The sequence below is a fragment of the Scyliorhinus torazame genome, chromosome 16 (genome assembly GCF_047496885.1).
Source record: "Scyliorhinus torazame isolate Kashiwa2021f chromosome 16, sScyTor2.1, whole genome shotgun sequence".
NCBI classification, from domain to species: domain Eukaryota; kingdom Metazoa; phylum Chordata; class Chondrichthyes; order Carcharhiniformes; family Scyliorhinidae; genus Scyliorhinus; species Scyliorhinus torazame.
In genome coordinates, this window is record NC_092722.1 from 60,278,300 (window position 1) to 60,301,648 (window position 23,349).

General features: G+C 46.6%; 1 protein-coding gene across 7 annotated transcripts in view; it reads left to right on the forward strand.

Annotated features, from left to right (window-relative positions):
• The window catches only part of hspg2 (heparan sulfate proteoglycan 2), a 644,821-nt gene that overhangs the window by 431,967 nt on the left and 189,505 nt on the right, over window positions 1-23,349 (forward strand). For 5 of the 7 annotated variants that reach the window (XM_072478556.1, XM_072478557.1, XM_072478558.1 and 2 more), the window contains 3 exons: window positions 4,150-4,203; window positions 15,486-15,599; window positions 22,398-22,550. In XM_072478556.1, coding sequence (XP_072334657.1) covers window positions 4,150-4,203; window positions 15,486-15,599; window positions 22,398-22,550 — 321 coding nt within the window. The remainder of the gene's footprint in view (window positions 1-4,149; window positions 4,204-15,485; window positions 15,600-22,397; window positions 22,551-23,349) is intronic. The other 2 variants (XM_072478559.1, XM_072478561.1) reach the window with 1 other exon arrangement.

The window sequence follows — 23,349 nt, forward strand, 5'->3', positions numbered from 1 at the left end:
TGGAGATTTGCCTCATTCAGTAAGGTAAGTTGGTTGGAGAACCAGGATAAGATCAGATTGTTCTCGCTGGTAGAATGGCCTTTCCTAAAACAGGAGCCTAATGCTTCTTCAAGGTAAAATCGACTGATCATAGAATTTACAGTGCAGAAGGAGGCCTTCGGGCCATCGAGTCTGCACCGGCCCGTGGGAAGAGCACTCTACCCAAGCCCACACCCAATCCCCGTAACCCAGTAACCCAACCCAACCTTCTTAGACACAGAAGACAATTGAGCATGTCCAATCCACCTGACTCGCACATCTTGGGAAGGAAACCGGAGCACCCAGAGGAAACCCACGCAGACGTGGGGAGAATGTGCAGACTGCACACAGACAGTGGTCCAAGCCGGGAATCAAACCTGGGACCCTGGAGCTGTGAAGCTACCGTGCTGCCCACTTGCTACCATGCTGCCCACACGATCATGCAGGTTGTTCCTAGCTTTTAGTGAAGTAACAACTGTTCGGTATTTCATCTGAGTCCTTTTGCAAATTATTTTTGCAATGATTTTTTTTCACCTGGGATTCTGTTATAAGACAATCATTTGTTTGTTTTGGTTTCTTCTACTTCATATTCTTTGCTGTAATCAGATCCTCTTTCTTTAAGAGTTAGGGTGGGATTCTCCACTCCCACGCCGAAGTGCCCACGCCGTCCTGAACGCCGTCGAGGTTCACGACGGCGCGAAACGGCCCCTATCCCGACCGATTCAGGGCCCGATAATGGGCTAGGGGCGGGGCCGCGTCATTTACACGTGCCAGGCCTTGCCGCCGCGTAAAGGCGGCGCCGCATGCATGACGCGACCGGTGCCGCATAACTGGCACAAACCCGCGCATGCGTGGTTGCCGTCCTCTCCGAGTCCTCGGAAGAAAGGAGGTCCTCCTTCAGAGAGGCCGGCCCGACGATCGGTGGGCACCGATCGCGGGCCACCCGACATTTGAGGTACCCCCCGGTGCAGGATCCCCCCCCCCCCTGCAGGCCGCCCCCCCCAGCGTTCCCGCACTGTTCCCGATGGCAGCGACCAGGTGTGGGCGGCGCCAGGGGGAACCCGCCATTTTGGGCTGGCCGCTCGGCCCATCCAGGCCTGAGAATAGCAGGGGTGCCGGAGAATCGCCATTTTGGGTGTCTCGGGCGATTCTCCAGCCTGCGGCCCGCGGAACTCGACGGGGCCGTTCCCGCCGCTTGGGAGAATCGTGGGAGGGCGTCGGGCCGGCGTCGCGGGAAATTGTGGCGGCCCGGGCGATTCTCCCAACTGGCGCGGGAGTGGAGAATCGCGCCCTTAATGTCCAGTTCTAACCATCTTTGCATCATGGATTCAATCTTCCACAGCTCCCGTGCCTGCTCTTTGACTCTGGTTACCCTGGTCTTGTTCTGCTCGTTTGCTCTCAATTTCCACTTCTCCGCCTCATTGCACCTCCTTTGTACTGTGACGTCAGGTGTTCTGTGCACCTTCAGTCGCTCTGTGTTCCTGCGCGTTCCTTACCGGCTGCACCCTGGCATTTGTGGGACCATTCATTTTGTGATTTATTCCCCTCTTTGGAAATGTCAGTGGATCCACAAACTGCAGGGGGAATATTACAGAATGCTGCTAATGCTGTCAGCCTATCATTGGACACCATGCTGCAATCTGAGGGTGTGATCCTCTCCACAGTGAAATGTTTACATTTAATTGTAAAGTTGCTGGTTATACAAAGTTGCAGATGGAGTACAGGCTCCCTAACTAGTTTGCCATTATTCGTTAAGTAGCTACAATTTTCTTTCAACTCCCATCTGGTTTTGTTCAGGAGGTGTAGTGGTGAACGTGTACAGTGAGAACATTTAATATGATGAAACGTCTTATTTGGTGAAGTGGCACTTCTTCATGGTAAAATCCTTACACTCTTTACTGAACGAAGTAGATTTCAGAGAATCATAGAATTTACAGTGCAGCAGGTGGCCACTCAGCCCATCGAGTCCCCACCGGCCCTTTGAAAGAGCACCCTACTTAAGCCCACGCCTCCACCCTATCCCCGTAACCCAGGAACCCCACCTAACCTTTGGACACTAAGGGGCAATTTATCATGGCCAATCCACCTAACCTGCACATCTTTGGACTGTGGGAGGAAACCGGAGCACCCGGAAGAAACCTACGCAGACACGGGGAGAACATGCAAACTCCACACAGACAGTCACACGAGGCCGGAATTGAACCCTGGTTCCTGGAGTTGTGAGGCAGCAGTACTAACCACTGTTGTGATGTTAAACATATCCCATTTATTATTCCCATTTAAGTATTAAGAAGGGCAAAGCTATTGCTTCCATCCCCACTCCGAATTCCATTCCATAGCTACCAATTTCTTCCCTCTCCCCAGTGACGTGAGACTGAGCCACACCATTTGCAATGTTGGTGTCACATTGACCCTGAGACCAGCTTTGCATTGCCTAACCATACAATCACAAAAAACGTCTCTCCCTCTGTAACGTGTCCCAACTCTACCCCTACCTCAACTCATCTGCTGCTGAGCCCTCACTCTTGCCTTTGTTATCCCTCGACTTGCCTTTTCCAATGCAATGCTGGTTGTTCTTCCACATTTAACCCTTTGTGAACTTGGTCAGCAGAGCTTTTAATCTCCTTGCACCCTTATTGGCACCCGGTCCTGTTCACCAAACAACCTGCGATCACTATTCTGGCTCCTGGTTTGTCAATTTCTTGATTTTAAAATTCTCATCCTTGATTTCAAATCCCTTGTTTTCAAATCCCACCCCTTCCTTTCTCTGTTATTTCCTCCATGACTTTCTATCAGTAGCACAAACTGAATTCAAAGTATTAAGAATGTCAACATTTCTTGAAACATATCCTTTGTAAAAGGGGGGAATGTCATGATATCCACATCAGCATATCATGGTGCAATCACACACACACTGATGGACAGGCAGTTGGACCAACCAGCACACACATAACATCGCAGCCAATCACCAGTGAGAGCACACGCACTATAAAACAGGGAACACCACAGTTCCCGCTCATTCTACCAGGAGATAGCTCAGAGCACAGAGCTCACAGCGTGCCACTCAGACATAGTCCATGTGCTGAGTGTCTCACTAAGATAGTGATAGGGCTGGGTCCACAGGTTAGCTGGTGAAGCACGTACCCAAGCCAGCAGTTAGTTGTTACCGTTGTTCAGACAATAAAACAGAGTTGTACCATCTACAGCCGTGTTGGATCATTTGTGCAGCAGAACACCCAACATGACAATAAACATGACTGTGCAATTGGCTTACCTGTGATACAGTGAAATGAAGTCCTGAAACGCAAGTTTCAGTACATTGCACCTTCATTCAGTGCAGATTCCCTTAATTGTATTGACTAATCGATGTATTTTAACCCTGGACGGTTGCAATTTAACTGAACGAGCTCATTTTGTTTTTGTGCCACCTTATTGGGATTCTGTTCCTAGAACAGGGGTTGGGATATCAGCTGTTTCTACTTCACCGGTATTTCATCTGAGTCCTTTTGCAAATTTTTTTTGCAATGATTTTTTTTCACCTGGGATTCTGTTATAAGACAATCATTTGTTTGTTTTGGTTTCCTCTACTTCATATTCTTTGCTGTAATCAGATCTTCTTTCTGTAAGAGTTAGGGTGGGATTCTCCACTCCCGCGCCGAAGTGCCCACGCCGTCCTGAACGCCGTCGAGGTTCACGACGGCGCGAAACGGCCCCTATCCCGACCGATTCAGGGCCCAATAATGGGGTAGGGGCGGGGCCGCGTCATTTACACGCGCCAGGCCTTGTCGCCACGTAAAGGCGACGCCGCATACATGTTCCTGCGCTGTTCCCAACGGCAGCATACATGACACGGCCGGCGCCGCATAACTGGCGTCACCCGCGCATGTGCGGGTTGGCCGGCGCAAACCCACGCATGCGTGGTTGCCGTCCTCTCCGAGTCCGCCTGACGACACTTTCAATGGGATCGCTGCATGGACAGCCAAGTCAGAATCAGGCTGTGCACAGTGTTCCTTTTTATGTTTAGCTAACGGGCCTTCCACTGTCAGGAAAGCAAAGGGTTATGATTTTTCCTCACTTCATGCAATGGATACTTATTCACTCGATGTTCAATCTGACATGTTAACTCCACAGCTGCGCCACAGGTCCATTTTCAGGCATTTGAAACACTAGCAGGATCCAGACAATGTAAGTTGGCATGGTATGAAATTAAATTTTTCTGGAATCTTTTTTTCTCCTCTCTCTCACACGTGCGTATCTATCTCCAATATTCTTGTCCAAAAGTTATCAAAATGTTGGTGTACATTCTTCATGAGCCAAGCAGAATTTGCAAAGGGCCATTGGTGCCACTGGGAATTCTTGTTACCCTCCCCCCAAGAATAAAATATATTGTTTAAAGCCCCCCCATGTCCTTTCTACTTTATTCTTGTCCTTTTTCCTGAAGTCTCTCCAATTTCTATGTGCTATATCTACTGCGAATGTGTCCATCCATTCCTAGTAGGCATGTCCCTTTTTATCAGATAAGCGATGTTCTGGGGCACCATTTTTCCATGTCTTTTGGAAGAGATTTCTTGCCGGTTCCATTCAAAGTGAAGCGATAAAGAACATACATTGCTAAAGAAACACTACAAAAAAAAAAATAGCATCTCCACGCCCAGTCAACCCTGCATTTTCAATGGAGTGTGTACACCAACATTAGGCCTTGATCCCGGATGCAACTGAGATGTTTGACTGGGTATGGTTAATTCCCACGCGCTGTGTCCTTGTAGAATTATATTTAAAGAGTGCATGCAAACTGAAGACTGGACAGTTTTCATGTGACCTATTTCTGGCATGTTCTCCCCATCCCCGCATGAACCTTGACTGAATCATCCATTTGCTTTGACATCAGACCACCCGTTAGGTCAGCATGCAATGATATTTTTGTGCATATGTAATTTGTCAACCTGCTTTATTCCAATGGATGGCAATTTTTTTAACATTATATTCTTTTCTGGTATTTGCTTTTGCATTGTGAAGCTAGCAAGGTTACATTTGTCCACGGGGAGTGTCATTCTGTCTCCCAGGCCATTGCGAATAGTTTCAGCTGGAAGGTTATATATGTGACAGCCCGGGTTAAAGCACATTTTCCGGAGGAGGAGACTTTGGCCAGGTGTTTCCGGACCCACCTTGGCAGGAGCTGTCTCAGGAGATTCGGCAGTCCAGTCAAAAGTCCATTGACTCGCGGCGGGACCAATGCCTGATTTGATGTTGATGAAACCCAAAGTGAAATCAGAGCTTCATCAGCAATAGAAAAATGCAGTGTGAGCCAGTCCCTTATTGGGAAGGGGGGGGGGAGGGTTTAGAGTATAGGGGGATGGAAGTTATGCAACAGTTGTATAAAGCTTTGGTTAGACCACATCTGAGGTACTGTGTTCGATTCTTGGCACCACACCTTTGAAAGGATATGTTGACTTTGTGGGGGTGCGGGGTAGATTCACCAGGATCGAGCCAAGATTAAAAGGGTTAAGTAATGAAAGGACGTTGCATAGACTAGGCTTGCATACTCTTGAATATAGATGATTATGGGGTTACCTAAATGTAAAATCAAATGGGCAGATTGAAGGATGCTACTTTCTTAATGGGGAGTCCCGATGAAGGAGGCAAAAAGACCTCATAGATAGAATAAGGTCATTCAGGGATGATGTCACAATGCACTTCTTCACACAAAGGGTGGTGGGAATCCGGAACTTTCTCTCCCAAATGTTGTTGAGGCTGAGGAGGGGGGTTAGTTGAAAGGTACAAATCTGAATGAAAAGATTTTTGTTCGGTAAGGGTTATGAAAGCATGGGGCTGAGGTACGAATCAGTAATGATCTAATTAAATGGTGAAACAAGCACAAGGGGCAAAATCACCAACTCCAGTTCCTATGTCGCTAACAATGGGAAAACGCACGTGGTCTTTTTTTGGCACTTCGAAATTAGAATATATTTTGGTTTGCCCAATGTTTTTGTCAAACAGCGAGGCTTATATTAGGTCAAGTGCAATATCCACGGTCATTTTTCTTCTGCACTGAGTCCCACAGCTATTCTACATCTGTGTCCATTTGAGCTCAGTGAGTCTTTTCATGCATCCCTCCATTCATTGCTCCACTCATTGCTCCACTTCTCCCTCCTACACTATCATCATCAAGCTAAGCCCCTAAAAATGTCTAATGTCTGGCTGCAAGGATACTCTGTAGATTAAAGTGAAGTTAAAATTGTGACAGAGACTAAGCCTATTACTTTTGGCAACAGTCTGACTGTGGGAGAATTGGGTGAGAACTTGCAACCTTGCTGAGTGAATAGAGCTAATTCATTGTACAGTTGATGGTTTGCCCTCACTTTTCATTGCACTCATCAGCATAAATAACAAAAACTGACTCCTCGCGCGATTGCTATAATGTATTCAAAAGCTGCCTCTAATCCCAGGCCCTTTCGCCAGAACTCTGAATTATCTCCCCTTACTTCGCACAGCGTTATTGTTCAAACCCGTCTGCTGCCAAGCTGGCACAGAGTGTGCGAAACCAGCTTAATGGCTTTGTTGCAACTGTCAGTTTGCATCAGCGTTGTAGGGTCAACCCATTACTGTGGCACAGCTAGGAGGTTATTGTCGTTCTTCGTCCAAAACCAATTTGTGATCATTTACTGCTTTGGTTCATTGCAACTAGCAAAATTTTGTTTTGGTTTTGTTAAGTAGCTTGTTTTTATCATATAAAAAGGGGACTAGTGCAAATGACTGAATTTCTCAAACGTTACCTCAGTTATCAGATAACTCTTACTTATTGGCATTTTACATTCTATTTCAAGTTTCCGCCCCAAAATCAAGCCTTAAAGGGATGTCAGTCAAAACAGGGGGTTCAAATAAATTATTACAGTATCTGGATACATTTCAGTGACTGGAATAGAAATCCCGCATTAAAAATAATCAACCAATTCCATCGGGAATTTAAGAGAATTGAAAACAGCCAAGTTCTTCAAAGGACACGGTCATGACACCCTGCTGACTTGACCTGACTCCGAGTTGTATTCTACTTTTAGACAGCTAATCTGATTCTGCTAACATTTGTTTAGGAGATGTGGTAATGAAGGAATATTGTTTAGGGGAATGATGGGCCTCGTTTAGCCATAACGTGGTGTTTTGCCCTCGGTAATGTCAAGTTAAGCCTTTAATTTTTTCCTTTATTTGGGCTTAAATAATTTGGCCAGGATTCTTTATTTAAACCTTGGTCCATTGGAACTTGTTCAATATTCAACTTGTTTAATTATTCAACTTGACTTGGACTGCTTCAGTATATTTTCTTTAATCCTTATCAGTCCTGTTTAATACGTAATTGCATGAGCTCCAGTGGTGGAAATACTAGAACTTGGTAGTGATAGAAACAATATCACCAGATGGGGTACAGGCTTCAACCAGCATCTGCGAATGGAAATGGATCTTCTGTTGATAGCTAATGCAGCAGATTGACTGCCCAATGCTGCTGGAGTGAGATATGGATGAAGGGATCTTGGTGAAAGAAATTTGGGAAGCAAACTTGAAGGAAAGAAAATTAAGTGGAGGGGATATTGGAATGTAATAAGTTGTGTGTGAAATTAATTTGTTCGCCCAGTGCACATTGAAACTAATGGGCATGGAATTGGCCACTAGATGAGGAATGGGAAAATGTCAGTCAGAAGTATTATTATAATGTTCAGCAGAGTAGCGAATGCCCCATTCTAAAGCTAAACTGTGTGATATACCACCAGCGTGGTCAATGCCGACACTGGGTGCCTGTGTCATTTCCACCACGAATACCCTTCGCCTTGATCTCAAAATTTACAACGGACACATTAACTGAAAGCAAAAATAAGTTAATGCATGTATTCAAAACTTGAGAAAAAGTAAACTGTCCAATAAGTCGGTTAACCCATTTCAAAATCCCTCTCCAAAATCTTAATATAAAATTGAAATTGTAGAATCCAGTGTCCCTCACGACAGTATACCTGGCTCATAACCCCCAGCACCAATAGATGTAGCATCATTATAGTGATGAATGGGAGGAAAGTAACCTGTCTTTGCAATGGCTGAGACAGGTTCAACTAACCAGCGCAACTAAGGAGGGTTCCAGGACTCACAAACCAAGCCGACTATTCAATTATTTGGAAACCTGTTCATTGGGATACTTCAATTTCAGGGCCAACATTAACTTCCTTGGTATTATTCTTTTTTAAAAAAATATATTTTATTAAAGTTTTTCGATCAAACAAAAACAAAAATTTCCCATTTTAAAACTTTGTAATAATATATACATTGATCGTTTTTTAAATACATAATATACTAACTAACGGCAACTGCCAACAACAAAACTAAAAAAACAATAGAAATAGTAACTAAAATAGTAACTTTGTAAAATCTAATATAAATAACTAATATATAAACACACATATAAAACCCCTGAGGGCCCAAATGAGTCCCCCCCCCACCCGCTCCCCCCCTGGGTTGCTGCTGCAACCTTTCCTATTTTCCCTTATCGCTCTGCGAGATAGTCGAGGAACGATTGCCACCGCCTGGTGAACCCTTGAGCCGAACCTCTTAGTGCGTACTTTATCCACTCCAATTTTATGAACCCTGCCATGTCGTTTATCCAGGCCTCCATGCCCGGGGGTTTAGCTTCTTTCCACATAAGTAGAATCCTTCGCCGGGCTACTAGGGACGCAAAGGCCAAACCTCCTGCACTCCCGGCTCATCTGCAACCCCAAATATAGCCAACCCCCAGCCTGGTTCGACCCAGACACCCACCACCTTTGAAATCACTTTTGCCACACCCACCCAGAACCCATGCAATACCGGACATGACCAGGACATGTGGGTGTGGTTCGCCGGGCTTCCCGCGCATCTCCCGCACCTATCCTCCACTCCAAAAAATCTACTCAGCCTTGCTCCAGTCATATGCGCCCTGTGTAGAACCTTGAATTGTATCAGGCTGAGCCTGGCACACGAGGACGAAGAGTTTGCCCTACTTAGGGCATCTGCCCACAGCCCCTCCTCTATCTCTTCACCCAGCTCCTCCTCCCATTTTCCCTTCAGCTCCTCCACCATCGTCTCCCCCTCGTCTCTCATTTCCCTATATATATCTGACACCCTGCCATCACCTACCCATGCCCCCGAAATCACTCTGTCTTGGATCTCTTGCGCCGGGAGCTGCGGAAATTCCCTCACCTGTTGCCTCACAAATGCCCTCACTTGCATATAGCGAAATGCATTCCCAGGTGGCAGCCCATATTTTTCTGTCAGTGCTCCCAGACTCGCGAACGTCCCGTCTAAGAACAAGTCCTTCAATTTCGCAATTCCTGCTCGCTGCCAAGATTTTAATCCCCCATCTATCCTTCCCGGGACAAACCTATGATTGTTCCTTATCGGGGACCACACTGAGGCACCCGTCACTCCCTTATGTCGTCTCCACTGCCCCCAAATTTTCAGAGTTGCCACCACCACTGGGTTTGTTCTGTATTTTTTCGGGGAGAACGGCAACGGCGCCGTCGCCAGTGCTTTTAGGCTAGTTCCCCTACAGGACGCCATCTCCAGTCTTTTCCACGTCGCTCCTTCCCCTTCCCTCATCCACTTACATATCATTGACACGTTGGCGGCCCAATAATAATCACTTAGACTCGGCAGTGCCAGTCCCCCTCTGTCCCTACTGCGCTGCAGGAACCCCCTCTTTACTCTTGGGGTCTTTCCAGTCCATACAAAGCTCATAATACTCTTGTCCACCTTCTTAAAAAAGGCCTTTGTAATCAGTACAGGGAGGCACTGGAACACAAAAAGAAACCTTGGAAGAACCACCATTTTAACCGCCTGCACCCTGCCCGCCAATGACAGGGGCACCATGTCCCACCTCCTAAAGTCCTCTTCCATCTGCTCTACCAGTCGTGCCAAGTTAAGCTTATGCAAGGTTCCCCAGTTCCTGGCCACCTGGATCCCCAAATACCGGAAATCCCTTGTTACCCTCCTCAACGGTAAATCGTCTATTCCCCTGCCCTGTTCCCCAGGGTGCATCACAAACAGTTCACTCTTCCCCAAATTCAATTTATATCCTGAAAATTCTCCGAACTCCCTGAGTGTCTGCATTATCTCCGGCATCCCCTCCACTGGGTCCGCGACATACAACAACAAATCATCCGCGTATAATGACACCCGATGCTCTTCTCCTCCTCTAAGTACCCCCTTCCACTTCCTAGAGGCCCTCAGCGCTGTGGCCAGTGGCTCAATTGCCAACGCAAACAGTAACGGGGACAGGGGACATCCCTGTCTTGTACCCCTATATAGTCGGAAGTGGTCAGATCGTTGCCTATTTGTAATCACACTTGCCACCGGGGCCCTGTACAGGAGCTGAACCCATCTAATGAACCCCTCTCCAAATCCAAATCTCCTCAGTACTTCCCACAGGTAGTCCCACTCTACTCTATCAAATGCTTTCTCTGCATCCATCGCCACCACTATCTCCGCCTCCCCCTCCGGTGGGGGCATCATCATCACCCCCAGCAGCCTCCGTATATTAGCATTCAATTGCCTCCCTTTAACAAACCCCGTTTGATCATCATGCACCACCACAGGGACACAGTCCTCTATCCTCGTCGCCATCACCTTGGCCAAAAGCTTGGCATCTACGTTCAAGAGGGAAATAGGCCTGTATGACCAGCACTGCAGTGGGTCTTTGTCTCTTTTCAGGATCAGCGATATCGTCGGGGGTAGTGTCCCCCTTTCCCTAGCCTCATTAAAGGTTCTCGTCAGAAGTGGGGCCAGCAGGTCCACGTATTTCCTATAGAACTCCACCGGGAACCCATCCGGTCCTGGGGCCTTCCCTGCCTGCATGTTCCCAATTCCTTTTACCACCTCCTCCACCTCAATCTGCGCTCCCAGTCCTGTCATCTCCTGTTCCTCAACCTTCGGGAACTCTAGCTGGTCTAGGAAACGCATCATTCCCTCTTTCCCTTCCGGGGGTTGAGCCTTATATCGCCTCTCGTAAAATACCTTAAACACCCCGTTCACCCTCTCCGCTCCCCGTTCCATCTTTCCCTCCTCGTCTCTAACCCCTCCGATCTCTCTCGCCGCCCCCCTCTTCCTAATTTGTTGGGCCAGCAGTCGGCTCGCCTTCTCTCCATATTCATACTGCACTCCCTGTGCCTTCCTCCATTGTGCCTCCGCCTTACCCATGGTCAACAAGTCAAAGTCCGTGTGCAATCTCCGTCTTTCCGTGTATAGCCCTTCATCTGGAGCCTCCGCATATTGCCTATGCACCCTCAAAATCTCCCTCAACAATCTCTCCCTTTCTTTACCCTCTTGTTTCCCCTTATGGGCCCTTATGGAGATCAGCTCCCCTCTAACCACCGCCTTCAGCGCCTCCCAGACCACTCCCACCTGGACCCCTCCGTCATCATTAATCTCTAGGTACCTTTCAATACACAACCTCACCCTTACACATACCCCCTCGTCCGCCAACAGTCCCATATCTAATCTCCAGAGTGGGCGCTGTTCCTTTTCCTCTCCTACTTCCAGATCTACCCAATGTGGAGCATGATCTGAAATGGCTATAGCCGAATACTCCTTTCCTGCCACCTTCGGGATCAGCGCCCTTCCCAGGACAAAGAGGTATATCCGTGAGTACACTTTGTGGACATGGGAGAAGAAGGAAAACTCTTTACTCCTTGGCCTAGTAAATTTCCAGGGATCCACTCCTCCCATCTGCTCCATAAAGCCCTTCAGCACCTTGGCCGCTGCCGGCCTCCTCACAGTCCTAGATCTGGACCGGTCCAGCCCTGGGTCCAGCACCGTGTTGAAGTCCCCCCCCATTACCAACTTTCCCATCTCCAGGTCCGGGATGCGCCCCAACATACGCTTCATAAAGTTTGCGTCATCCCAGTTCGGGGCATATACATTCACCAGCACCACCGCCTCACCTTGCAGTCTGCCACTCACCATCACGTATCTACCCCCACTGTCCGCCGCTATGTTCTTCGCCTCAAACACTACCCGTTTCCCCACCAGTATTGCCACCCCTCTATTTTTCGCATCCAAGCCCGAGTGGAATACCTGTCCCACCCATCCTTTCCTTAATCTGACCTGATCCGCCAGTTTCAGGTGCGTCTCCTGAAGCATGACCACGTCTGCCTTTAGCTTCTTTAGGTGCGCAAGTACCCTTGCCCTCTTAATCGGCCCGTTCAACCCTCTCACGTTCCACCTGATCAACCGGGTTTGGGTGCTCTTTACCCCCCCCCCCCCCCCCCCTCGTCGACTAGCCATCCCCTTTTTTAGACCAGCTCCTCACCCGGTTCCCACGCTCCCGCTTTTCCCCTCGACGGCGCCCTCCCGTCCCAACCATCCCATCCCGTAACTGCTCCCCCTTCCCCTTAGCAGCAGCAACCCAGTTAACCCCCCCCCCACCCCCCCCCCCCCCACCCCCCGCTAGATCGCTCTCCAGCTTAGTTGCTCCCCCCATATCGCTATCAGCAAACTCTGGCTGACCTCGGCTTCCCCCGTTTATCCTTAGCCTCCCATCTTGTGAGGCCGCCTCCTTCCTGCGCCCCCTTTTCCCGCCACAATTTCCATAGCGCGGGGACAAAGCCCGTGCTTCCCTCTCGGCCCCGTCCCTGATGGCGCAGCTCCCTCTGTCCTTCCCCCTCCCCTTCCCCACCGGCGCCCACATTTCTTCGTGTCCCCCCCCCTTCGAGGGGAAAGAATTTTTTTTTCCCCCCATCTGATTCACAGTCAATTGCCACCACCTCACTACTTCATTTCAAACACTCTTTCTCCAATCTAGTCCAACTTCTCCTCTTCGATAAATGTCCACGCCTCTTCTGCCGTCTCGAAGTAGTGGTGTTTACCCTGGTGTGTAACCCACAGTCTTGCCGGCTGCAACATTCCGAACTTCACTTTCCTCTTGTGGAGCACCGCCTTGGCCCGATTGAAACTCGCCCTCCTTCTCGCCACCTCCGCATTCCAATCCTGATACACGCGGATCACCGCGTTCTCCCACTTGCTGCTCCGTGTCTTTTTCGCCCATCTCAGGACCATCTCCCTGTCCTTGTAGCGGTGGAACCTCACCACTATTGCTCGAGGTATTTCTCCTGCCTTTGGTCTTCTCACGAGGACTCGATACGCTCCCTCCACTTCCAGGGGGCCCGTCGGGGCCTCAGCTCCCATTAAGGTATGGAGCATCGTGCTCACATACGCCCCAACGTCCGCTCCCTCTGCCCCTTCGGGAAGACCCAAGATTCTTAAGTTCTTCCTCCTCGGACTATTTTCCAGGGCTTCCAGTCTCTCCATACACCTCTTATGCAGTGCCTCGTGCGTCTCCGTCTTCACCACCAAGCCCTGTATCTCGTCCTCATTTTCGGCAGCTTTTGCCTTCACTCTACGGAGCTCCATCTCTTGGGTCTTCTGCGCCTCCTTTAACCCCTCAATCGCCTGCAGCATCGGCGCCAGCACCTCCTTCTTGAGCTCCTCCACACATCGCCGGAGGAACTCCTGCTGTTCCAGGCCCCATACCAACTGGCCTCCCACCGCCGCCATCTTGCTTCTCACTTCCCTTCTTTGCCGCTGCTCCAGAGGATCCTCCGCAATCTGGCCACTGTTATCTCTTCTGTCCATTCATATCCGGGGGGGACTCCCTTCTATGTCGCCTCACAGTGGGTTTAGCCTTCGAAAATTGCCATTGGGGCTCCCGATAAGAGCCCAAAAGTCTGTTAACACGGGAGGTGCCGAAACGTGCGACTTAGCTGGTCATCGCCGCACCCGGAAGTCCTTGGTATTATTCTTGTCTGAAAATTAGGCTGGTTCTTATAACCCCTCCATCATTCGGAAAATATGTTTTTGCTTAAAAATATATATAAAGAGTCATAGTGTTTTACAGCACAGCAAGAGGCCCTTCAGCCCATCGTGTCTGCGCTGGCTATCAAGCAACTCTCTATTCTAATCCCATTTTTCAGCACTTGATCCGTAACCATGTATGCTACATGTTTACTTTTGAAAGCTCCCAAGTTAAAGCCGTATCTTTATCTTCTGTGCATGTGTTTGCTGCTGTTTCCAAATCCATTCAGCATTGCTTGGGAGACAATGTGTCGCACTCCGTTCCGGTAAGCTTTATGGAAGTAGATTCTGGGGGCAATTAAATTTTCAAGACAAAAGCGATGGATCTTTTGCTCAGTAAGGTTATTGAGAGACGTGGAGCAAAAGCAGGTAAGTGCAGAGCAGCAATGAACTCATTGAAGAATGGGACAGCCTCAAAGGGTTGACTGGCCTCCTCCTGTTCCTAATGTTCCCACTTCTAAACCTCATTATGGGCCAGAGTGCCATTTGTACATTGCAGAAGACCCCATTCTGTCAGGTAAAGACTGGAAGAAATTACAAAAAAAGAAGGGCAGCTTGCCGCCTCCTCCATCACTATCTTTTTCTTCAAAAGCTAAATGAAAATTAGGGGTCCGTTATTTTCCATCTGTCAATTTGAGTATAATCTGTTTCTTCAATCGTTTCGCATTGACTTTATTTTAATCGAGCAAAACAAATTAATTTGTTCCCATTCTTTCCCGAAATGAACCAAGAAAATAATTAGGATCCAGCGGTTCACATAGATGACTGCCTGTGGTATTCTGGTCAGGCACAGATTCTTTAACAAGGTTTTTTTTCCCAAGCTCAGAATCTTTCAGAATCTGTGCACGTTTCTGTGAACTGTGTTTCTTGAAAGAAAAAAAAGTGATTTTGAAAACTGGTGGCCTCACTTGTCCCTCCTCGGCGCAAGTTGACGTGCCGAACGTCTTGGTGGTCTTATTACCAACAGATCGGCTGAATTTTAAAAGGGTGTTGTATTGGATATTCGATGACAAACACTTTTATTTCCTGTTCTTGGTGAAGGAACGTGTGGATCCAATGACAGGTGAACGCATGATAAGGAGGATTTGAATAGTCCGAAAGCCTCCAAATCTTGGATCCAGCATCAGTCTGACTTCTGAGTTGCTGTCCCAATAAGGTTGGCAGTCTCACACGGCATATTGTTCCCACTTAGCCGCAAGAGGCGACTTACTGCATCGCTGTTGTTCGTGCAAATAGTATCAACTCACATTGAGTCGAAGTGTGTGTTTGCGCATGCAGATGTTGGGCTTCATTCGATACATCTGTAAACCAGAAACATTTACTGTCTCAGTGTGTACTTCTCAACCACTGCACTCCAGTGTGATAATGCCTGGTTTTAAAAATGTGTGCTTTTCAAATGGTCTTCCACTGAGTTTATTTTTGCTATTGAAAATGTGTTGTTCACTCACTTCAAGGATTTACTTGATTACTCATTTGCTGGCTCTCCTAGACAATGGAGTTTGGGAGAAGAGATTCTGTACACTTTCAAGCAACCCCGAAGGGCCTCGACAGATGTGATGTTATTAAAATATTTAAGTAGAATAAAATTGTGTTTTGCCTTGCCATAGCAACAGCACCTGTAGCGACAGTTGAACCTCACATCCTAACAGTCAAGCAGGGGCAGACGGCAGAATTTCGATGCACTGCGACTGGGAATCCACCTCCAACCTTGGAATGGTTCGGTATGTTATTTCAACAAAATTACACTGGTCATTTGGTACTGTATTGTAATAATTGGTCTATTGTTAGTCGTCTTTCAAATCTGACTTTGTTTTCCAGAACAGTAGATTGCATCAATATGAGGAGTGTGGTTGAAGTCATGTGCCCTAAAAGTAGAATAAAATAAAGTACGAGAACAAGGAAATTATGGTGAACCTGTATAAAACACCAGTCCAGCCACAACTGGAGTATTGTGCCCATTTCTGGGCACCATGCTGTAGGGGGAAATGTGGAGGCATTAGAGAGGGAGCAGAAAGATTGATGAGGATGTTTCCAATGAAAAGGGAATTCTGGGGTTGTTCTCCTTGGAGGTTGAGAGGAGATTTGGTGGAGATGGTCAAATGCACGAGGAGTCTGGGCAGACTAGAAAGGGAGAAACTGTTCCTGTTAGCAGAGGTGTTGTGAACGAGACTTAAAGTGATTGGCAAAAGAACCAAGGGATGAAATGAGGAAACACTTTTTTTACACAGCGAGTGGTTGGGATCTAAAATGCAGTGCCTAACAGTGTGACGGAGACAGATTAAATTGTGGCTTTCAAAACTGAATTCGACAAGCAATTGAAGAGAAAAAATGTACAGGGCTATGGAGAAAGGGCAGGCTGAATTGCTCTTGCAGAGGGCTGGCAGAGCCTCAATGGGCTAAATGGACTTCTCCTGTGCTGGAACAATCCCTAATATACAAGGAATTGGCTGTAATGCTGGGATATTGGATTCTTAACTGAGACGCAAATTCAAACATTAAATTGAGGAGTGATTCTGAAACAAAGCTATTAACTAAAAAGATCAAGATGGGAGTGATGCTGGATTCTGAGATTTTCTCATTGTGCCCCCAGCATGGTAACAAAGCTGTTGGGTTTAGTCTTTTTGAGTGCTGTTGCTTAGAGAACAAGTGGTGACTAAAATATCAAAGTGTCTGAGTAAGTTGCAGATGGTAAAAACAGTGAACTCTGAGAAACCGTTGAGCCTCTGAAACATAAATCCCAATTCAAGCTGTCCAAGTTCATGAGGTAGAATTCACTTGCAAACCCCACACAGACAGTGACCTGGGGCCGGGATCGAGCCTGGGTCCTCGGCGCCGTGAGGCAACAGTGCTAACCACTGCACGCCTCAATTTCAGGTTCTTCTTTAAACTGTGTTTCAATTCTCATCCTGTGCCGCAATGGTATTTGAACTCATGCTCCCAGGTTTGGGAGTCTAATACAAACCAGGTACACAACCATTCCCTACGATGCCAACCTCAAACTTTGTTCTGAACCAGGAGAAGGCTGGTTTTAAAAGAGATTTCTCTGACCACGTGACATGCTGGTTGCCCAGCCAGTGATATCAGCTCCAGTACTGACTGTTGATTTCTCTTTGGTACCAAACAGGACTTGGCTAATTGGATAAGATAGGATACACCTATTCAAAATTCAGAGCTGAATCCCATCTTCTTGAAGAGGGGATGTGAGGTGTATTACACTTTGCAGAGGATATTAAAGGAGAGGATAGCCATTAGCCTTCAGACTTGTACAGATCTCTTCCAATCTTCTTATCCCCACGGCCAAGTGAGGCTCGAGTTTCAACACTCAAGTGGAGGAGACTTTGTTTTAATGAACTTCAATATTTTTCATAAACAAAAATGGAAAATACTGGACAATCTCAGCACGTCTGACAGCAACTGTGGAGAGAGAAGGGAGCTAACATTTCTCATCTGGATGACTCTTTGTATCAGCTGGCTCGAGTAGGGTGGGGGGGACAAATGTGAGGGAAAACAGATCAATGGAAGAAATGAAAATAAATAGATAGAAATAAAAATGGGGTGAAGGTGGAGGAGCGAGTTCACAGTCTGAAGTTGTTCAACAAGTCCAGAATGTGCTGTAGTGTGCCTAATTTGCGTTGGGCTTCACTGGACCATTGCAGCAGGCCAAGGATGGACATGTGGACATGAGAGCAAGATGGTGAGTTGAAATGGCAAGTGGCAGGAAGGTCTAGGTCCTGCTTACAATGGGCCAAAGGTGTTCTGCGAAACGGTGACCCAGTCTGCATTTAGTCTCTCCAATATAGCTTTGACAGCTTTGACAAAGAGTCATCCAGGCTCAAAATGTTAGCTCCTCCTCTCTCCACAGATATTGTCAGACCTGCTGAGATTGTCCAGTATTTTCTGTTTTTGTTTCAGATTCCAGCATCCGCAGTAATTTGCTTTTATCTTGAATATTTTTCATACATTTGCTGGTTCTTATCGCTCGAAGGAAAATGCTGAGGGAGAGTTTAGGCCAACGTGTTACAGTCCCTCTCGGATAATTCAAATCACCCAGTGCTGCTCCTTTTACTCAGCTTGTTCATAGACTACCCTGTGGCTTTCTGCAATTGGTAAATGTGAAAGCTCCACACACAATAAACCAGACTCCACAAAATCCTGACGAAGGTCCAGATGCAATAAGACCACAAGACTCATCAGTCCCACAGAATCAAACTGATAGCATAGTAGCTGAAATCTTCGCAGTTAATGAAGAGATGCTCAGGTTTAAGAAAGAACTTGCCATTATCTAGCACCCTTAACGTCCTCAGGAAGTTCCAAGTGCATTACAGCCAATTAAGCACTTTTGAGTTGTGTCATTCACCATTTTCAGCTCCCATCATTTCAGCACTGGGAATCCTAAAAAAAGGGTGGCAAACCAGGTGCCAAACAGCTTCTCTCGCACAAGTATCTGTAAGGTGTTTACTAGGCTAATACGAGGAAAGGCTGGACAGGGTAGATTGTATCCACTAGAGTTTAGAAATGTAAGAGGCGACTTGATCAAAACCTTTTGAATCTTGAGGGATCTTGGCAGGATGGATGTGGAGAGGATGTTTCCTCTTGTGGCAGAACCTAGAACTAGGAGCTACTGTTTGAAAATAAGGGGTCGTCCATTTAAAACCCAGGCGGGGAGAATTTGTTTCTCAAAGGATTGAGAGTCTCTGGAACGCTCTTCCTCAAAAGGCAGTTCGTGAAGTCTTTGAAAATTTTTAACGCAGAGTTCGATTGATTCTTGTTTCACAAGAGGATGAAAGGTTATCAGGGGTCGGCAGGAATTGAAGTTACAATCAGATCGGCCACGACCTTATTGAATGGCAGAGCAGGCTCGAGGGGCAGAGTGACCTACTCCTGATCCTAATTCGTATTTTCATTTTGAAACTGCTTCTTATCAGTCTGAAAGATGTGTTGAACGTTCCTCCTGGGGCTATTGAGATGGGACTGAAAAACCAGTATTATAACCACACATGATGCTTTGAAATACCCAAATTGTGACCAATTTTGTTTCAGGAAATCATGCATGTTCCCAAGATGAAAGCCAGTCATCTTTCTTTAGTTGCAATTGGGCTAATCATCAAAGCATTCTTTGGTATTATAAACACAATGCTGCCTTCACTTGAGTGAAACATTCTGTAATACAGACTCTTAGAAAAAATCATCAGACACAGTAATTTTACAAACACCAAACAAACTAAAAGTTTCCAGACCAACTCTTGACCACATCACAAATGCAACTGAGTAAAATCTGGGAAATGCATGCTCAATGTCAGGAGCAGAAACTGACCCCACATCAGCCATTCAAGCCTCCCTAATATTGACTGAATCTGATAGCACACACTTTAGAAATTTGGGTGAAAGCTTTTGAACATTCCTCAATTTACAATGAAGCTTGACTTCCAAGGAGCTTTATGCTTGTATAAACACTTCTTATGGACAAGACACTTCAGCCCATCTGACTGCTATAAGAACTAGGAACAGGAGTAGGCCATCTGGCCACTCGAGCCTGCTCCGCCATTCAATAAGATCCAGTGATCTTTTTGTGGTCTCAGCTCCACATACCCGCCCACTCACCGTAACCTTTTATTTATCTACCTTTGCCTTAAAAACATTTAATGAGGTATCCTCAACTGCTTCACTGGGCAGGGAATTCCACAGATTTACAACCCTTTGGGTGAAGAGGTTCCTCCTCAACTCCGTCCTAAATCGGCTCCCCCTTATTTAAGGCTATGCCCCTTAGTTCTAGTTTCACCCGCCAGTGGAAACAACCTCCCTGCTTCTATCACATCTATTCCGTTCATAAATTTATGTTTCTATAAGATCGCCTTCATTCTTCTAAATTCCAATGAGTATAGTCCCAGTCTACTTGGTCTCTCCTCTTAAGTTAATCCTGTCAAATCCGGAATCAACCTATGAATCTTCTCTGCTGACCCTCCAGTGCCAGTACATCCTTTCTCAAGTAAGGTGACCCAAAACTACACAGTAGTCCAGGTGTGGCCTCACCAGCACCCTATATAGCTGCAACATAACCTCCCTGCTTTTAAACTCCATCCCTCTAGCAATGAAGGACAAAATTTCATCTGCCTTCTTAATTACCTGCTGCACCAGCAAACCAACTTTTTGCGATTCATGCACAAGGACACCCAGGTCCCTCTACACAGCAGCATGCTGCAATTTAATGCCATTTAAATAATTGTCCATTTTGCTGTTACTCCTACCAACATGGTAGGAATAACCTCACATATTTCAACATTGAACTCCATCTGACAGACCTTTGCCCACTCACTTAAACTATCGATATCCCTCTGCAGTCTTTCAGTGTCCTCTGCACGCTTGTCTCTACCACTCATCTTAATGTCATCTGTGAACTTTGACACATTACACTTGGCCCCAACTCCAGATCATCGATGTAAATTGTGAACAATTGCGGACCCAACACTGATCCCTGAGGCATACCACTAGCACTGATCGCCAACCAGAAAAATACCCATTTATCCCCACTCTTTGCTTTCTGTCAGTTAACCAATCCTCTATCCATGCTAATACATTACCCGTAACGCCATGTGCCTTTATCTTAGGCAGCAGCCTTCTGCTCTTCTGCAGTCGACTGCCTTCTGGAAATCCAGATACACCACATCCACCGGTTCCCCATTGTCCACCGCGCTCATAATGTCCTCAAAGAATTGCACTAAATTAGTCAAACATGACCTGCCTTTCATGAACCCATGCTGCGTCTGCCCAATGGGACAATTTCTATCCAGATGTCTCATTATTTCTTCCTTAATGACAGATTCAAGCATTTTCCCCACGACAGAAGTTAAGCTAACCGGCCTATAGTTACCCGCCTTTTGTCTACCGCCTTTTTAAACAGTAGCGTCACATTTTCTGTTTTCCAATCTGCCGGAATCACCCCAGAGTCCAGCAAATTTTGGTACATTACCATTAGCATTTTTGTTATTTCCCCCGCTGTCACTTCTTTTAGTACCCCGGGATGCATTCCATCAGGGCCAAGAGACTTGTCCACTTTTAGCCCCATTAGCTTGCCCAACACTACCTCCGTAGTGATGATGATCGTTTCTAGGTCCTCGCCTACCATAGCCTCCTTGCCAACAATTATTGGCATGTTATTTGCGTCTTCCGCCGTGAAGACCGGTACAAAATACCTGTTCAGTGCCTCGGCCATTTCCGCATTTCCCATTATTAAATCCCCCTTCTCATCCTCCAAAGGACAAATGTTTACCTCAGCTACTCTTTTTCATTTTATTTATTTGTAGAAACCTTTGCTATCTATTAGCAATGCCTGTTAGAATACTGGAAGAGGAATGTTATATGTGACATTAATTTGTAGACGCTAATGGTAAGTTAATTACTAGAAACGTCCTTGTTCTGGCAAACCAGAGTGTGAGTTGGAGATCGCTTAACATCCAAGTTTCTAGGCTTGTCCAGAAATGCACCAGTTTTGCAAAACATCAGTTACCAAATCATTGTCATTGTGCAGCGTCACAGATTTGTCATTTCCCCTGTAAAATGCATTGCAAAAGGTGATAAAGGCCATAATCTGAGCGATGGGACTAACGTACTCCTTCCATCGGCCTTGGAAGATGAAAATAATTTCAGTTATACATCCCTATGTCCACACTGTGAGAGGGAAGATAGCCCATCCCAGCAGTGTGGACTGGCTCTGAGCAAATCAGCAGCCAGTTTTTAGTTTCCTTTACCTTGGAAAATATTGCCACGGTTTTTAATTTCAAACCAAGTAGAAGTGCCAGTAAGACCAGGACACGATTATCCAAAACGAGATTGAATTGTCATTCTGCAGACTTCAGTGGAAAGAAGATGAGAAGTGGTGGGAAATTGGCTGCTGATTCGCCGCAAGCCCATTTTGTGCTGCTAACAGAGACCCAGGCAGTAATTACACCCTCGTCAGGTGGGCAGCACAAGTGGATAGCACTGTGGCTTTACGGCACCAGGGTCCCAAGTTCGATTCCCCACTGGGTCACTGTCTGGGTGGAGTCTGCACGTTCTCCCCGTGTCTGCGTGGGTTTCCTCGGGGTGCTCCGGCTTCCTCCCACGGTCCAAAGACGTGCAGGTTAGATGGATTGGCCATGATAAATTGCCCTTAGTGACCAAAAAGATTAGGACGGGTTATTGGGTTACGGGGATAGGGTAGAAGTGAGGACTTAAGTGGATAGGTGCAGACTCAATGGGCCGAATGGCCTCCTTCTGCACTGTATGTTCTATGTTCTATATCTTAGTGATGGTGCTGCAGTGCCTCCATGGGTGGAATTACAGCATGACTGCATATAGATAATCTCTGTAATGGGTGAGGCTGCGCAATTTCTACTTGATACCATATATTGACCTATTCCAACCTGTTAAATCTAAAATGATCTCCTAAATTGTAAAATCTCCGAGTTTCACTGCGAGTAAAATACTGCCCAAAATGTGATTATTGTGGCAAATATATCATTTTTCTCCCCTCTATGTTTCAGGGGGCCAAGGTAATATTATTTCACCAAATGCAGTAATTCAGGGCGGACTTCTTCGAATTGTTGCTGTGGAGCATTCAGATGAAGCCGAATACTCTTGCAAAGCTTCGAACGGTGCTGGACATCACACGGTCACGTCCATTCTCTACGTGCAGAGTAAGAGACAAATTAAATTTCAATCAAGGTGTCTTCTTCTTCGCCGCACCCTGAAACCCAACCAGCTAATGGATTAGCCTCCTAAGGCCTGGGACAATGATCCGTACTCAAACTAGGAAAGGACCCTTTTTAATCCTTGGTTTGTGCAAAGTCAAGTGATCAGAGCGCCCTGGGCACCGTATTTATCGGTACCGGCGAACTAGGGAGGGGAGAATCCAGGTCAGATTCTTATGTTCTGATCTGCGTTCTGATCTCCATTCTATGGCTTAATGAGGTTCTTGTGTGAACTGTGGCACCTTGGAGAAGTCGGTGAAAGCCCAGAGACCCCCAGCAGACACAAGCTAATGGAAATCATTGTATTTAAAAGGGGAGAGGAGGAAGTAGCATCATTGAATGGAAATTTGGTGGCTCACAGTCATTGCTTGAGGCTTACTGTGGATTTCATGAAATATCAAAAAGGTACTGCCTATAAATTACTCCAGTCGTAGACAACTCAGCCAAGAATGTGCTAGTGTGCTATAGTTGGAAAGTGCACCGTGTAACTATATCATGGACACAATTCCCAAATGAATTATCCAACATTTGCACACTCGATCAATGTGCACTGTCAGAATCACAGAATTGGCACAGCGCAGAAGGTGACCATTCGGCCCTTCATGTCTGCACCGACTCTCCAAACAAGCATCAGACTTTGTGCCATTGCCCTGCCTTTTCCCCGTACCCTTGCACATTTTTTCTATTTAAGTAATCATCTAATGTCCTCTTGAACGCCTCAATTAAACCTATCTCCCCCACACTT